The sequence below is a fragment of the Ictalurus furcatus genome, chromosome 10, assembly GCF_023375685.1.
Source record: "Ictalurus furcatus strain D&B chromosome 10, Billie_1.0, whole genome shotgun sequence".
Taxonomy (NCBI): domain Eukaryota; kingdom Metazoa; phylum Chordata; class Actinopteri; order Siluriformes; family Ictaluridae; genus Ictalurus; species Ictalurus furcatus.
Genome location: NC_071264.1, coordinates 29,406,036 through 29,422,694, shown reverse-complemented (window position 1 = coordinate 29,422,694; position 16,659 = coordinate 29,406,036). Strand labels below are relative to the sequence as shown.

Genomic DNA, 16,659 nt, shown 5'->3' with positions numbered 1-16,659 from the left:
CGACGTTTCAGCCTTCCTGGTATATATCCTTGGTACCGAGGGCTGTAAGAAGGCTCACCGTTTTAATGAGGAGATTAATATGTGTCGTAGTTAATATTTTTTACAATGCTGAATATGCACAACATCTGAGTCTGAGGTAAGAAATGAAAAACAAAACCATCTGTCCTCATAACTAGTTATAACCGTGATGGTACCGTTGTCAGTCCCCTGTCAGTCCTTACACTGATGTCTGCTTAGAAATTTGTTTGTTTACCCTTACGATCCCACCCACCTTCTCAATCAAACGTTCTCGCTAGAGATCACATCTGACCTTTAAGAATAATCCAGTAGGGAAAACTTAAAACACTGTTAAGAACTTTGTTGAATACGACATGCACACAGGTGGGGCTTTGGGTCGGAGGAAGTAACCAGATATGGTGTTTTTATTTTATTCAGTAATCACTTAAGCACTTAATCCTTCGTGGAAAGAAATGCAGAAAAAAAGAAAGTATTGAAGACTAATAACTGGGAAGACGTAAGACGTCCTTGCTGGCATTGTGTCACATGTCAAACTGTCAAACATGCTGTAATTGTTATATTTGGCACTGAATGCAGAGGTGGCAACATTTATGCATTTGCTATTTTTGATCCATTGCTACCGAGATATGGGAGATGCTAGAAAACAAAATTTTTTTGCTTTTTTTTTTTTTTTGCTAAACGTGAATAAAATTCACCTGACAGAAAAGAAACTTCACCGAAAGGGAAAGGACGCAGGATGTAAATGACCGTTTGTTTTTGATTAGCGTTTACTTTTGCTTCAAGTTGAATTTATCTCCGTGAACTCGGTGGCATGTGAATTTGCGAAACTTACGAGCCAATAGTAAACAAATGGGGTGTATTAGTCTTGTTAGCAATGTTGGCACCTCTGCTGAATGTGACGTTCCACTGTTTCCCAAAAAAAAAAAAAAAAAAAAAAAAACCACACCGGAGTCATCTGGAGGTCAAGACTCTGTCTTTAACTTCTTGCTTCTTACTCAGTGGTCATTTATTCACTAATCACTTTGCTCAGTGAAACACCCAGTCAAAAAAATATCCTGAATTATAGATTTTCAGATTTTTTTTTTTTTGGATGTGGGTCAGATTTAAAAAAACAAAACACAGGACAATCAGAATGCTTAGAAAAGGTTAGAAAAAAATCCCCTGCCTGTAAATGCAGTTCCATCCATCCATCCATCCATCTTCTATACTGCTTTATCCTTTTCAGGGTCACGGGGAAACCTGGAGCCTATCCCAGGGAGCATAGGGCACAAGGCGGGGTACACCCTGGACAGGGTACCAATCCATCGCAGGGCACAATCACATACACATTCACACACCCATTCATACACTGTGGACACTTTGGACATGCCAATCAGCCTACCATGCATGTCTTTGGACTGGGGGAGGAAACTGGAGTACCCGGAGGAAACCCCCACAGCACGGGGAGAACATGCAAACTCCGCACACACAGGGCCCCGGTGGGAATCGAACCCCCGACCTTGGAGGTGTGAGGCGAACATGCTAACCGCTAAGCCACCGTGCGTGTAAATGCAGTTAAAATATTACATTTTTTTTGCCTTTACATTTTGAAAGCTGTATTACGATTACGATTTATAAGCAAATTTTTATGGACTAGGTTTATTCGTCATTCTCCGTGCCAACACACACAAAAACAACTTCTTTTAGGCTGCTTTCCCAAACACTTGGTGTTTTTTCTCAACCAGCGCATGTTTTACATGCAAATGGCCACTTTTAAAAAGTGCTGCCAGGGTTTTTTACGCCACAGCGTAAAAACGTCCGAAGATGGGAGAAAAAGTTTTGTTTTTTCAGAAAATTGCCGAGCGACTAAACCAATCACGTCCCAAGTTGCGCTTGAGCGTGAAAAACAAACATGGAGGACAAAGTAGTGAATAATGAGTGAATACGAGGAGGTTTACGACATGTCAAATCGAAAATATTTCCACAATTCAAAATTTGCGATTTAACTAAAAATAACGTGTCTGTTTTCACTGTTAAGTCGCACAAACTCTTGTGATTTTCTGCTTCCAAAACTACAGCATAGACAAACAGCTTCCTCATTACCCATCTTTATTGCGTCTGCATTACTGGGAATAATAATAGCACGTTCGAGTCATGTCGGAAAGATCATATTTATGAGTTGAACACACACGAACGCCACCACAAAGTCGTAATTACGAGTGGGAAACTCTGGATTTTCTTTGCGAGTTTCCGAGTGGAGGTCATCAGTAAGAAAACATGGCGGAATCAGTGGATGCAACGTCTGTGGTTGATGGTAAATTTGTTCAAATTGAATGTTTTCTCACCTCAGAAGCTGATTTCAGTTATTCCCCTGGGATACGGTGCGAGTTAAATGTCAGGCTTTTTTATTGACAATAAAACAAGCTAATTTCCGTCACAAAATACGATAGAATTGTACAATTACCAAATAATATGTAACGATAAAGTTTACACTGGCTTCATACATTTATTAAAAACATTAAAAAAAAAAAAAAAAAGCTAATCACACCTGATGCGCATTCTTTGTTCTCTTTATTTTTTACAAGTACAGTTAATAAACCTTGCTGTATTTTTTTTTTTTGTCGTTAATTAAGAGAAGGCCATCTTGCTCTGAGCACTGCCTTGAACACACCTGATGTCGTAATTAAGACTTCCCAATTCGTAAAAACGTACTTTTCAGGAGGACCCGAACGCACAGTAAATCTAATCTAGAGAGTGAATTCAGCTAGTTAGTGCGCCGATACCGTACTAGCACCGTGGCCAACTCGATTTTTTTTTAACCAGACAAATTTGCAGTTAGAATAAATGACCACTGATTAATATATTACTTTTATTCATGTTTAAACTACATAAAAAGAAAAACAGGAGCAGTGATCGAGAGTAAAAAAGTCTTCAATTTGATAACGTCGCTACGATTGTCTCATTTGCAAGCCGTGTTAACTTCAGAAGTATTTTATTCAACCTTGAGGATTCAGTATGCTTTTATTTTATTTGCCTGCCTGTAAGTAATTCATTAACAATATTCAAACACAAGACGGTAAGATTGCTGATGTATTATGCGTATTATGGTTTGTTTTTGTTGTTGTTGTTTTTTTGTTTTTTTTTTAAAAAAGTTTTACCTTGAATGTATATTTTATATCATCTTCCAAATGAAGGCGTGTTCTGGACAGACAGCCATTTTGAAAGATGTTAGCTTGTTTGCCATGTGACCAAAGTTCAATCTCTATTATTTCTGTACATTTATGCTTTTTTTTTTTGCTTTTTTTTTTTTTCTAGAGACACTTATATTTTCTCTCAATGCCAAGAAGCTGAGGTTTATTTTTATACGTCATTGATTCGTGCAGATTTATTGGTCTTTCAGTACAGAATCGAGAATTTGCAGTCACCCCCATCGAAATGTTTTACTTGACACAAATTATAAATGTATTAAATGTCAGAAGCATGCCCTATATCAATAACTACATATAATTAAAGATATAAATATATATGGACCGGTTACTTTGTACAAAAACAACCTATCTGTTTATAAGAATTGTTTTAAATATCCAAAGCCTAATGTATATGATATTTTTATGTTTTGTTTTGGGTCTTTTTTTTTTTCTTTTTTTTTTAAGCATGCAGAAATCTGCTGAATAGTTTATGTTCTATATTTAATGTAATGAGTTCTAAAGGAAAAAATTGTTGTTCTGTTGATTTAAGAGAAGGATTAACGCAAGCACTTTTGCTGTTTGTCAGCTAGACTTTAAACCTCTTCGGATTTCGAGGGTGGGTGATGGTTCATTATTTCATTTGAGATGCTGCTATGACTAGTTTGGAGCAGAAAAGCTGTATTTTTAATTACTTTTTCAGCCAAGTAGCAATAAAAATTTATACTGTGGAGTGTGTTTTAAGTCATTTCTTTCAGAAAAGACAGAGAGGCGACCATTCCAGAAAATTCCATTCGCATCAAGTCACTGCATCCTTAAAAGACATTCATACTGTGGCAAAAGAGAAGGTTCTCCGTGCAAGTAACGTCAGTAAGTAAATAAAGTAAGGAAGATGTCGGTAAGTAATGCAGACTGTAAATAAAGTCAGTAAAATAATAAAGTCAGTAAGTAAGTTAAGTCAAGTCAGTAAGTAAAGAAAGTCTGTAAGTGAAATAAGCCATTATGCAAAGCAAGTAAGTTCAGTAAGTAAATTAAGAAAGGTCAATAAGAAAAGTACGTCATTAAGTAGTCAGTAAGTAAATTAAAACATTAAGTCGGTATCTAAATAGAGTAAGTAAGTAAATAGTAAATTAGGTAAGTCAGTCAGTAAGTAAATTAAATTAGCATTTAAAGTCGGTACATAAAGTTAGTAACTAAATAAAATCAGTAAGTAAAGTAGGTGAAATAAATAAAGACAAGTGAGTGAAGTAAAGTCAGTAGGTAAATAATGACTGTAAGTAAAGTAAGGTCATTAAGTAAATAGTCAGTAGATAAATAAGTAAGTCAAGTCATTAAGTAAATTAAGTAATCCATTCATAAGTCATTAAGTAAATAAAGTCAGTAGGTAAATAAGTCAGTAAAGTAAGGTCCTTATGTAAATAAAGTCAGTAGGTAAATAAGTCAGTAAAGTAAGGTCATTATGTAAATAAAGTCAGTAGGTAAATAAGTCAGTAAAGTAAGGTCCTTATGTCAATAAAGTCAGTAGGTAAATAAGTCAGTAAAGTAAGGTCATTATGTAAATAAAGTCAGTAGGTAAATAAGTCAGTAAAGTAAGGTCCTTATGTAAATAAAGTCAGTAGGTAAATAAGTCAGTATAGTAAGGTCATTATGTAAATAAAGTCAGTAGGTAAATAAGTCAGTAAAGTAAGGTCCTTATGTAAATAAAGTCAGTAGGTAAATAAGTCAGTAAAGTAAGGTCATTATGTAAATAAAGTCAGTAGGTAAATAAGTCAGTAAAGTAAGGTCCTTATGTCAATAAAGTCAGTAGGTAAATAAGTCAGTAAAGTAAGGTCATTATGTAAATAAAGTCAGTAGGTAAATAAGTCAGTAAAGTAGGGTCCTTATGTAAATAAAGTCAGTAGGTAAATAAGTCAGTATAGTAAGGTCATTATGTAAATAAAGTCAGTAGGTAAATAAGTCAGTAAAGTAAGGTCCTTATGTAAATAAAGTCAGTAGGTAAATAAGTCAGTAAAGTAAGGTCCTTATGTAAATAAAGTCAGTAGGTAAATAAGTCAGTAAAGTAAGGTCCTTATGTAAATAAAGTCAGTAGGTAAATAAGTCAGTAAAGTAAGGTCATTATGTAAATAAAGTCAGTAGGTAAATAAGTCAGTAAAGTAAGGTCCTTATGTAAATAAAGTCAGTAGGTAAATAAATCAGTAAAGTAAGGTCCTTATGTAAATAAAGTCAGTAGGTAAATAAGTCAGTAAAGTAAGGTCCTTATGTAAATAAAGTCAGTAGGTAAATAAATCAGTAAAGTAAGGTCCTTATGTAAATAAAGTCAGTAGGTAAATAAGTCAGTAAAGTAAGGTCCTTATGTAAATAAAGTCAGTAGGTAAATAAGTCAGTATAGTAAGGTCATTATGTAAATAAAGTCAGTAGGTAAATAAGTCAGTAAAGTAAGGTCCTTATGTAAATAAAGTCAGTAGGTAAATAAGTCAGTAAAGTAAGGTCATTATGTAAATAAAGTCAGTAGGTAAATAAGTCAGTAAAGTAAGGTCCTTATGTAAATAAAGTCAGTAGGTAAATAAATCAGTAAAGTAAGGTCATTATGTAAATAAAGTCAGTAGGTAAATAAGTCAGTAAGTAAATAGTAAGTAAAGACAAAGTAAAGTAAGGTCAGTAAGTAAATAAAGTCATTAAGTGAATTTATAAATTCGGTCAGTAAAAGTCAGTGAAGTCCAGTAAATTTGCACGGAAAGTGTTTCTGAAGCGGTGTACTCGTCTAAGTGAATCCTACAAAAAAGATACACTTCCAATTTAATCAGAGAAATCCACACCAGCATCTTACGGACTTAAATTTACTTGCTGTAGTTTGCATCACTTACACTGTGTCCTCACTGGGAGCCTGTTATGAGAAAAGGGATCGTAAACCATTATAATGACTGCTGCATGTGGATTACAGATCGAGAGAGGAGCATAAAGCTCATCATAAAGCGCAACAGTAACTGGACACTCGGAGGGAGAGTATACCTGTATATCTGTAAAGTGCGAACTAAATTCTTCTTTTCTGAGCCTGTTCCTATTTGTGTAAACTGGCATCAGTTTAAATTCTCACTCCCACTCCTCAAATGTATGTCACCCTTGGTCAATTTAAAAAAATCTTATCTAGAGACAGAAATCGTTATTAATGAGCCAAAAACGACACACAGAAAAACACTTAAACCGAGTGTTAACATGTCAGAAGCTTTTCATACAACCACTGAGGAAGTGCTTACAGGTGTGACATGCTGACAAACCGGCTCTACCAGATTTGGGGGTTGATACGACAAGAAGGATTTAGTTGAAGGTAAATACAACACCCAGAAATAATTCACGTTAATGTTTATTGAAAAAATATATATAAAAAGTGTAGTGCCTTACAAATCTCTTTAAAAAAAACATCAAATTTTGGGTAGTTTATTTTGTAATCATGTCCTTTAAGGGTCCGAAACTGACATTCACATTAAAGGAACGGTTTAATCACGTCATGCATAACTAATGGAGTGAAAAATGTTCCCAGGTAACATGATCCGTTAATCCTCTGCATCCACTTGCTCCTCGACTAGAAGCGGCGATAATTACAGCGGTAGTGTTTACACGTAGTTATCCTCTGCCTCCCTCTGCTGCTTCATCTGTCTGACGGCTCTGAACGCTCTCACAGTGAACACCGCGCTCACCATGAACACGAACACGCCCATCACGCCGAAAAACCCTCCTGCGATGTCCGTCCCACTCAGACTGCACTCATAACCCTTGATGCCTTTGCTCAAGTACATGTCCTCCCTCTGCTTGCAGATCGGGTTACTGTACGTCTCCTTGAGTCTGATGAAGTAAAAGGCCACGGCAGGGATATACCCCAGGCTGATCAGTGCGTCCAGCAGGGCCTCGGGCAGCAGCACGACCGGGCAGCGGTACGGGACGCGCAACACCCCGAGTGCCAACATGACTAAAGCGTAAACCATCAGCGCTCCACCGCACGCCATGGTGAAAATATACGGAGGGAGCTTGAGCTTGTAGAAAAGATCGCTCAGCTCGTTTACTTTCGCCGCCTCCTGCGTCGTGAACGCCTGCGCCCCGCCGTAATAGTAGTAGTACAGCCCGCCCAGGCCGGCCAGGTCCTGGTATCGACCCTTGTTGCTGTACGGAACGCCGGCGCAGATCACGATCAGCAAGTTCACCAAAAACTGCATTAACTGGCAAAGGCCTGCAGACGAAAGGTTACACAACATTAATGCTAATTCATTAATCTAAAGCTCAAAAAAAACCACACAAAGACGTCATCGTTGATATGGTGCAGTTTTCTATTAAGAGACGTTTATATAACATTTAAGGAAGGAGTCTCCGGTGTCGGTGCTTTGTAGCAGTCAGAGGTGAAGCCGTAAGTTTTCCGACATCTTCAGGACAGGGGAGTTTATGCTTCTTCGCGGTTGCTCGGTAACAAGACAAGCTGCGATTTATTCATTTTTTGTCATACAAACGTTAAAAGAGAGGAAAACAAAAAATTCATTAAGGACAAGAACCGACTAATTTTGCAGAGAACGTTAAATGTATCTACAAATCAATAAAAAAGCGGGACGCATCGTTCATTAATAAATAAATAAATGGTAATAGTTGACAAATTGCTGCGGTGTAAGAGAAAATAATCAACAGAGGAGTGGTGACAGTAACTCCAGTTCGCGTCAGGCCGTATCACACCACCCGGGTGTGGATTATTTTCCTATAACAGCACGCCTCGTCATTTCGTACTTACATAATCGACTATTTGGATAAATCCGCCTTAAGAAAACTCCAGACCTCTCAATCAAAAAATAACTAGCTATGGAGTTTTATTAAGAATGAAATGAAATAGAATTTAATATTAATGAAATATAAGTATGCAAGAATGAGATATCAAATTACAGTATAAAAACTTAATTTTTTTTTTTTAAACACTGAATCAGACCACGCTAGGCTAATTTTACCTAGTGTTGTCCAGCTTTACCAATGTTTTTTTTTTTCTATTTACTGTACCTTGCTACATTTATTGAAGCCATGTTTTGTTTTTTTGTTTTTTTAACATCAAACCTTAATCAGGGATTTATTTTATTTAAAAAAAAAAAATTGCTGCTTCAGGTGAATACTTTTAGCACCTGATTTTACAGTAAATTGAATGATGCTGTTATTAATTACTACAATATAATCACAGCAGTGTTACTGTAGCTGAACAATACGGTGCTCTGATACAGTATAATCTACTAACACTGTACATATTTTTCCAGAATTCCTCATTTTCTCGTACAAAAGAGTGAAGCACCTTTAAACTATTATTACTGGCTGGAACACTGTGTTTTCCTGCATAAATGACTTACCTCTGGCGGTGGGAATATACTTTAGGTTGTAAAGAGCTTCTTCATTTCTTGACTCGTAAGGTGTAAATCTACAGATTAAAAAAAACAAAAAAAACCAAGTGATTTTGATGATAAGCTGTTTCGAATAAGATCCTGAGTCAGGAACATGATTAAAACCACAGTAAGAGATGTTTAGGTGTTTCCTCCTACACTTCCTGATCTGGTTCTCCGTAGTTCCTCGATCTCTCTTTGTAATGACAAACCGTGCTCCTGTCCTCCCTGTAGGACTCATTTCCTCTGTCCCAGTCTCTGTCCTGGCCTCTGTCCTGGCCTCTGTCCCGGCCTCTGTCCCGGCCTCTGTCCCGGCCTCTGTCCCGGTCTCTGTCCCGGTCTCTGTCCCGGTCTCTGTCCCGGCCTCTGTCCCGCTCTCTGTCCCGCTCTCTGTCCCGGTCTCTCCTTTCAGGCCCAGGATAGTTCTGGTTCCTCGTCTTATGGTCCCGGTCCGGCATTGCCACTCAAACTCACACACTCAGAGAGTGAGAAGACTTCTGACTACTGACATGACAGGTGAAAAGACAGATATTAAACGTAGAGCTTTAATAATGACGCTTCATTGAGGATGCTGTAAATAAAACACCCCGTATCTGTGAGATGTGAAAATATTCTTCACAGACTCCCGATGTCTTTTAAATCTTTGAATGTCTTGCATTCTTGCCATGTCATTTTGTTGAGCAAATTAATAACAACTGTACTTCTAGTCAAAATACCTGTCTGGTTATCAAATTAGTCGTTATTTTCCAGACAAGTGATAAACAATTATACCAGTTCGTGCAAAATTTCTAGCTGAGTATGCAAAAACAGATGCAGCATTTTTCAGAATATTGAATTGTTAATCAAATAGATTCATTAATAAAGGACCACACGTATATAATGTGACATTAAAATAAATAAATAAATAAATAAATACATAAATCCTTTTAAAGGTAAGCTGTCAATACACCCATCAAAACTCAGAGAGCTCAGTGATTGGTAGAATTGTTCCAATTATTGTTCCATAAATCTGATCGCCTTTAGCATTCTCTGATTCACAGCTTCAAATACTTACGTCGTTTATTTATAATACGTATTTACAAAACCGACAGTACAGAAGCGCCCAATCAGAGCAAGCAGTCACCAGTGATGCACCAATCAAAAGCAGTGCTGACGAAAGTCCCGCCCCCTCAACGTTCAATGCGGAAGTGATTTCTTGAAGTTCAAGTCGCATATCGCGTTATTAATAAATGAACATACATAAATCTCTTGTGCTGTTTTTTTTAACAACTTAAACTAATTTCTTGATATTATTAAGCATTTGTAATTTCACACAACATCACTACGCAGTTATTTATAACTTTCAATGCGCTGTTTATTTATTTATTTATTTTGCCAATACTGATTAAGTCAGAAATCTTCCGCCATATAAAACGTTATTTATATCTTAAATATCAAGACTTCAACTTCCAGATCATCTGGGTTTAGTTCACGTCTACTTCTAGACCTCTTTGGCCTAATCGAAACATATTTAAAACAAACAAACAAACAAACAAACAAGCAAAAAAACAACAGCAACTGTATTCATAAATGAATCTGAACCATTGCATTTCAGACTCCACTTAAACCAGCCGACTGAAAACAAAAATATACAGTACCTCCAGTGGATTTAATGATCCTTCTTGTTTTGCTTATCGATTTGTTTCACTTTGAACTTCCACATTAAACCCCGCCCCCTTACCTGTCTCAGGGGTGGGGCTTTACACGTCAGGTGTTTATTCCTTATAGCCGTTCGTTTATGCAGCTTAATAGTAAAACATATGAAAAGATGTTTTCCAGTGCCCATTAAATGAGGTTATTACACTATCTATCTATCTATCTATCTATCTCCACATCTTACACTTTGCATGCAAATAAATGTATTTGTGGTTTGTTTATTTTCTGTTTTTTACAGTCTCTGCGACTGTATTTGTTAAAAACAAAGAAAGGCAATAGTTTATGTGCTAACATGTGACTACTGGTTAGTTTGTCCCTTATCTGCTTTCTTCTCAAATAAAAGTTGAGGTTATGTTTTTCCCCTCTGTAAGGTTCAATGCTGTGTCACATCATCTCCACGTTCCCTATACAGACCTATTAATACATTTGAAATGACTGTGCAATTTATTTCTACAAAAATCTTATTTTCATAAGCAGACATTCTTGAAACTTCACAATATTTTTAAAACAGAAATGAACCTATTGGCTAAAGTTTTAGAATATTTAAAAACAAGCAAACAAAATATATCTACACTCATCTATGCATTTGTTGTTGTTGTTGTTGTTCCCAGCTATTTTCATTGTGGTCGGTTTTAGTTATTTTTGCAATACTTGAAAGAATGTGATATTTGATATATTTGTACATTCTGATGATTTAACATAATGCTGTTTTGGATATAATACTAGAATAAAACGTGTTTATATAGTCTACAGTATATGCTAAATAATGGTTTGGGTAAAACAAGGGATGTTTGCCTCCTTTGACATCCTTTTAAAATCACCAGTTGGTGTGGTGTGCTTAATAATTTAATAAACCACACACACATTATCAGTAAGACAACGATAATAGCATCCTACTAATTTGTTTCTGCTAATGAAATTTTAATTTGGTCCCTAGTGATTTACATGCCTAAAAGTATGTGAATATCATGAGATTACCCATATGCGCCCATTGAAAGACCACGGAGTTGGTCCACTTTTGCAATTATAATAACCTCCGTTCTTTTGGGAAGGCTTTCCACTAGATTTTGGAGCGTGGCTGTGAGGATTTGTGCCTATTCAGCGAAAAGAGTGTTAGTGATGTCAGGTAATGAGGAGTCCTGGGGTGCAGTCGGCGTTCCAGTTCATCCCAAAGGTGTTCAATGGGGTTGAGGTCAAGGCTCTGTTCAAGACACTCGAGTTCTTCCAACCTTAACACATCATGTCTTCATGGAGCTCGCTTTGTGCTCAGGGGCATCGTCATGCTGGAACAGGTTTGGGCCTCTTAGTTCCAGTGAAGGGAAATGATAAAACTACAGCATACAAAGACATTCTATACAATTGTGTGCTTCCAAATTTGTGGCAACAGTTTGCAGAAGAACCACATAGGGGTGTGAAGATCAGGTGTCTACATACTTTTGGCTGAATAGTTATTATACATGACTTGTGTCTTACCAAATAATAAAATGATTACGACTAGTAACTTGCTATATAATGTTTTATTTCCTTTTCTCTTTCATAAGTGAAACAATAATGATAAAACTGCTCTGCTGATCCCCTCCCCCGGATAGAAACCATCACGGATATTTTAATGGTTTCCACTACAAGTACAAATATTAAAACCATTACCATTATTGGTCCTTAATAGTATCCACTAGACATAACATACCACCAATAGAACACAACAAATTACCAGTAGAAACCCACAGGGACCATTACAGTTTCCATTAAAACCAATACAATCCCCATTAAAACCATTACAAATTCTATGGATGTTTCTTATTGTTGTTTTTTTCTCTTTTTTTCAGCAGGGCAAGAGACATCTTTTCACATTCACTTGCATCTAAGGTTCCAGGAAAAAAAAAGTTTACTCTAACAAAGACCATGTTAATCCATAGCAAATTAAAAACAAATATGTTAAAAATGAATTTAAAAAATAAAATAAAAACAACACAGAAATAATAATAAAAACTATGTAAGGTCACATGTAGGCTAAATAATACAAATATACGAAATTCATAATCTTAAAATATTTTCCCTCAGCTTCCAAGCTCCATAATGGCTGCTCTACTGCACAATTTTTAAGAATATAGTTAACATTTTCTTAATTGTATTTTATAATCTCCCCTACTGGAATAAAGTTGGTGTGACGTAGGAGGTTCGATATTCGCGGACATGCGGAAATTAAGGGACCGTCTCTAAAGTTACACACGACATTGTTATACACGTTTCTAACTTCAATAGCATTCGAAGGGAATGACTTACAGTCATATAACCAACTGGAAAATGTTCATCTAGGTGTCAGCTATAACGCACACCTTTTAGATTTCTGATATTTAACAAAATAAGCTATTAAACCATATGTAAATTAGACATGTATGTCACTACAGAATGGGCCCATACACAAAATATACCATAATTTAAAAGCTCAATAGCATTTGAAGGGAATGACGTACAGTCAAACAAACAACTGTAAAGTGTTCATCTAGGTGTCAGCTATAACGCACACCTTTTAGATATTTATCAAAATATGATATTAAATCACATGTAAATTAGATATGAATTTCACTACAGAATGGGCCCATACATAAAATTAGAAACGTGTTTAACAATGTCGTATGTAACTTTAGAGACGGTCCCTTAATTTCCGCGAATATCGAACGTCCAACGTCACACCAACTTTATTCCAGTCTCTTCCCCTCCCCTTCATCCTACCCGAAAATTGTATATTATTTATTATTATTTTGAATGTGTGCGCGCGCCGTCTCTCTGTCTCTCGATCTCGTTCTCGCTCTCGCGCCGGCCCCTCCCACCCGCATGGGAAACGCGCATGCGCCACTTGCTGCACAGAGAGTGTAGTGCTCAGGCAAGACAAAGATGGCGGCGATGGCGGGGGAAGCAGCGTGATATGTTGGGGGAGTTTAGTAGCACACGGACACGAGTAACAGCGCTACAAACACCGGCGATTAAGCACCATGGACGGCATGTCAGAGTAGGCGACTGAGCTTGAAAGCACTTACCGTTAAACCAGAGCGCTTTGTCCGCGACAGGACGGCCATCTTTCTGCTGAAGGAGACGGACGGGAAAAGAAAATCCATCTCACCGGGAGCATGGCTGCGCACGGCAACCAGGTAGCGACTTGCCAAATAAACTCGCTCAAGTGTCAGGAAAAACGTCTTGTGTACAAACTTAACGCGTGGTTTCGACGCATTAGCACACTTCCTCGTGAAAGCCGGTTGTGTCCGGTGTGTTATTATGATTTTAGAAACGCGAAATCCTTGAATTTGAATTAGTTCCTTCCCCCCCCTCTTCTCATTGAAACACTTCAGCGTGGTGGTGCAGGCCTACACGCCTGCCTTATTCCGTTTGTTATTACAGTTCACTGAAATGAAGTCGCACTATCACGCAGACTTCGTGTACAAAAGTTTTGCACGTCCGAAAAGCTTTAAAAAATCAATACGAGTCATTACTGTAAGGGGAACATTTTATAAACTCTGAGGTTATTGAGCTCGTGAGGGCGTGTGTGTGTGTGCGCGCGCGCGTGTGTGTGGCAGCAGGCCCGCTCATGCGCGTGAGCACATTTTATTAACGGTCGCTAGCTCAGATAAGCTAGCAAGCTAACCCTGGTTAGCTAACTCGAGTTTCTAATCATTGTGAATGTACGAGGTGACCTGTAACGACGTGATTAAAGTTGGAAAGGAGCGTTTTTAATCTTAGGAAGCGTTAAGATTTGTAACGGACTTGTTCAGATTTTAGCCGCTGTGTGACTAGCTAGCTAATGACTTGACACTGTTTCGGGCCTGTTGATTTAAGGGGGCGGGATTATTTCCCTTCTTTCCTTTTCATTCCAAGTTTAAAACTAAATAAAGAATTACATCGATATAAATGTATCTCATTTTATGATACATATCTGTGTAAACTTTTTTTTTTTTAAAGGATTTTATCCTGCGAGTTAGCTTTTTACTGACGCTAGTGCGCTAAACATGCTCTCTTGTTTCCTGAGGAAATTAGACAATCTCTCTTTAGCAACTTTATTACTCAAAAATTAGGCCTTTAAAGTAGACTTTAAGTTTCATTATTTTATTTAAAAAAAAAAAAAAAAGTCCAGCATCACTTTTCGTGTCATGCGGTTGTTAAGAACGTAAACGTTTTTCTGTTAGTCACCACAAAAAGTATTTTACATGGTGCTTTTGCATAAATGCAGCATAATTCTCTTATTATTTTAATTATTTCTCAGTCTAGACGTAATTAACTTCATTTAAATTGTACCCCCCTCCCCTTAAAAAAAAAAAAGGACAAAAGTTTAGTTGATGTCAGGTTTAAAGCGTCTCTGAAGTCAGAACTTTTTGTACCGTTCGCCCGTATACTGTATCTAGTGGGAAAAAACCCCCAACAAAATTAGTTTTGTAGTTCACCACTTCTAGGAAAAACACTTCACAATTTTTGATGACTCATCCTGTGCTGATCTTGTGTTCGTCCAATAGGCTCTCTAGAATGTGTTTGTCCCGCCCCCGGGGGCGTGTCTTTCTCTAAAAGTTCTGACTTCAGAGACGCTTAAAACCTGACATCAACTAAACTTTTGTCCTTCTTTTTTTTTTTTTTAGGGGGAGGGGGGTACAATTTAAATGAAGTTAATTACATCTAGACTGAGAGATAATTAAAATAATCAGAGAATTATGCTGCATTTATGCAAAAGCACCATGTAAAATACTTTTTGTGGTGACTAACAGAAAAACGTTTACGTTCTTAACAACCGCATGACACGAAAAGTACACGGTTGTCAGCAATGAAGTTTGTTTTTCAGCACGTGTTAACACACTGGCGTGTCTTTTTCCGTCCGTCGCTTAGCGGAGGTTAAAAGTTTGCCGTCTCTTCATTTGGAAGAGTGCGGGGTTATGTAACTTTTTTTTTTCCCCAGAAGCATGTTTTACCATGCCTTCAGCCTGTTCCATCTCTGAGTCAGTGATATTAATTTATTTACACCACTTAGATGCGTGTCCAATGTCTCTCCACCTCATTGGCGCCACCAAGAGGTTCGATCTTGTCTTGAACACGTCCGATGTAACGTCAAAAACACGCGGCATGTCGTCGTCTCTGTATTTAGCTAGCTCGCTAAGCTACCGTCGGGTTTGTTTAGATTGGACGGGGGGAGGGGTATGACATGGTGTGGAATATCTCGAAACGCGGTTGGCTGTCAAGCACCTTAGCGCGCCATCAGTCCGACTTACTGATTCAAAAGGAAACGCGTCAACGTGCGGAATGAAATCTTGGCACTCGCTGGAAATTGGTCATGCGACAATTCATCACGCGGATTAGAGGCGTGGCTTATTTGAATATTTGACAAGCCATAGGAATGATGACTATTAATCAGTAAAGCAGACAGCAAAGATGATGTTTCTTTGAGTCAGTTTTGCTTCTAAGCACCTGATAAGAAACACAAACTGGGTCTTTAATGTAGTATTTTCACGTCTCTTGGGTTTACCGTTTAGCTCAGAGATGCCATTTAGGGCAATAAAGATTCCCTGCGATTCAACTTTGTGTAAACAGTAGCGTCTGCTCTGCCCCAGTGAGAGCCTGAAATGCTCGCAGGGTGTCGCATACCTCAGCTCTGTCGTGAGCTGGTTGAGCTTATGTATCTATTAATGGTTGCATGACGGTTTCAGTTGAACGTTTTTTTTTTTCCCCTGCCAATGATGGAGCAACGCCAGAGTGTTTCCGTGTCTTATTAGAAGGAGCGATGGGTTCACCGTGGGGTCCTGGAGGGGGAAAAAATCCCCACAATGAGCTTAGGAAAGGAAATGCGTCTGAGTGGTGTGCTAACAGCTAACAGCGCTGCAGTGTTGTAATGAGGAGTCGATGAGGCTGAAGGTTTAATTTGGTCCGATAAACTTTCACAAAGCCGCATTACAGGAATCTGGGTGTAGATTGCGATTCCTGATGAACAAGCCAGAGGTGACTGGAGCGAGGAAAAACACGGTGAAGCAACAATTACGTTTAAATCGAGATTTTCTCAGTTCTATGCAAATTAGGTATGTCTTTAAGGTCCAAAAGCCAAAGGGTTCCTCGGAACAATCATGTCGCACGTGGGATGTGATGTGTCTTCAGTTCCCCGCTCACAACTTGCAGTTAGTTCCAGTTTCCTATTTTTTATCGAGTCACATACGACCTCGTTAAAATTGTACAGGAACGAACGTAGCAGAGATCGTCGGTGCCTCTGTCGAGCGTACGTAGCTAGTACAGTTAACTTTGCTTTGCTAGTCAAATCTGACAATGAAACTAGTACGAAGCTGAGGATGTAACATGTAAATCAAGCATTTCTTTAAACCCAAGCGGTGTGTAAATCCTTTTAAAAAAAATTGCTAGACAGG

The 16,659-nt window shown here is 37.8% G+C and overlaps 2 protein-coding genes and 1 long non-coding RNA gene across 7 annotated transcripts in view; 2 read left to right on the top strand and 1 right to left on the bottom strand.

The window, feature by feature from the left end:
* The first annotated feature begins 1,713 nt into the window (after window positions 1–1,713).
* On the top strand, window positions 1,714–6,642 carry LOC128614149 (uncharacterized). The gene is made up of 3 exons (XR_008387000.1): window positions 1,714–4,509; window positions 4,636–5,036; window positions 5,084–6,642. It is a non-coding gene; the product is annotated as an uncharacterized LOC128614149 (long non-coding RNA).
* Window positions 6,643–6,728: 86 nt separating this feature from the next.
* Window positions 6,729–13,436, bottom strand: marveld3 (MARVEL domain containing 3). 3 transcript variants are annotated; one of them, XM_053635463.1, is made up of 4 exons: window positions 13,312–13,436; window positions 8,738–9,082; window positions 8,549–8,616; window positions 6,729–7,404 (listed from the first exon to the last, which is right to left on the bottom strand). In XM_053635463.1, exons 2-4 carry the CDS (start codon window positions 9,034–9,036, stop codon window positions 6,794–6,796), a joined length of 978 nt encoding a protein of 325 aa, XP_053491438.1. In that variant the 5' UTR covers window positions 9,037–9,082; window positions 13,312–13,436; the 3' UTR covers window positions 6,729–6,793. The 3 variants fall into 3 exon arrangements, with proteins under 3 accessions (XP_053491438.1, XP_053491437.1, XP_053491439.1); XM_053635462.1 differs by lacking the exon at window positions 13,312–13,436 and adding an exon at window positions 10,216–10,308; XM_053635464.1 differs by lacking the exon at window positions 13,312–13,436 and adding an exon at window positions 10,216–10,299 and having other exon boundaries at window positions 8,738–9,079.
* usp10 (ubiquitin specific peptidase 10) overlaps window positions 13,283–16,659 on the top strand; it is a 39,848-nt gene continuing 36,471 nt past the window's right edge. For all 3 annotated transcript variants that reach the window (XM_053635461.1, XM_053635460.1, XM_053635458.1), the window contains exon 1: window positions 13,283–13,422. In XM_053635461.1, the coding sequence (XP_053491436.1) occupies window positions 13,402–13,422 (21 nt within the window). In that variant the 5' untranslated portion in view covers window positions 13,283–13,401. The remainder of the gene's footprint in view (window positions 13,423–16,659) is intronic.

What these genes read in the sequence shown, in the direction of transcription:
- marveld3 (XM_053635463.1), bottom strand. Translation starts at nt 9,036, where the DNA reads ATGCCGGACCGGGACCATAAGACGAGGAACCAGAACTATCCTGGGCCT. An exon ending in GGAGAACCAGATCAGGAAGT is followed by an intron (nt 8,617 to 8,737) that starts GTAGGAGGAAAC and finishes TTTAATCTGTAG; the next exon opens with ATTTACACCTTACGAGTCAA. An exon ending in GTATATTCCCACCGCCAGAG is followed by an intron (nt 7,405 to 8,548) that starts GTAAGTCATTTA and finishes TTTCGTCTGCAG; the next exon opens with GCCTTTGCCAGTTAATGCAG.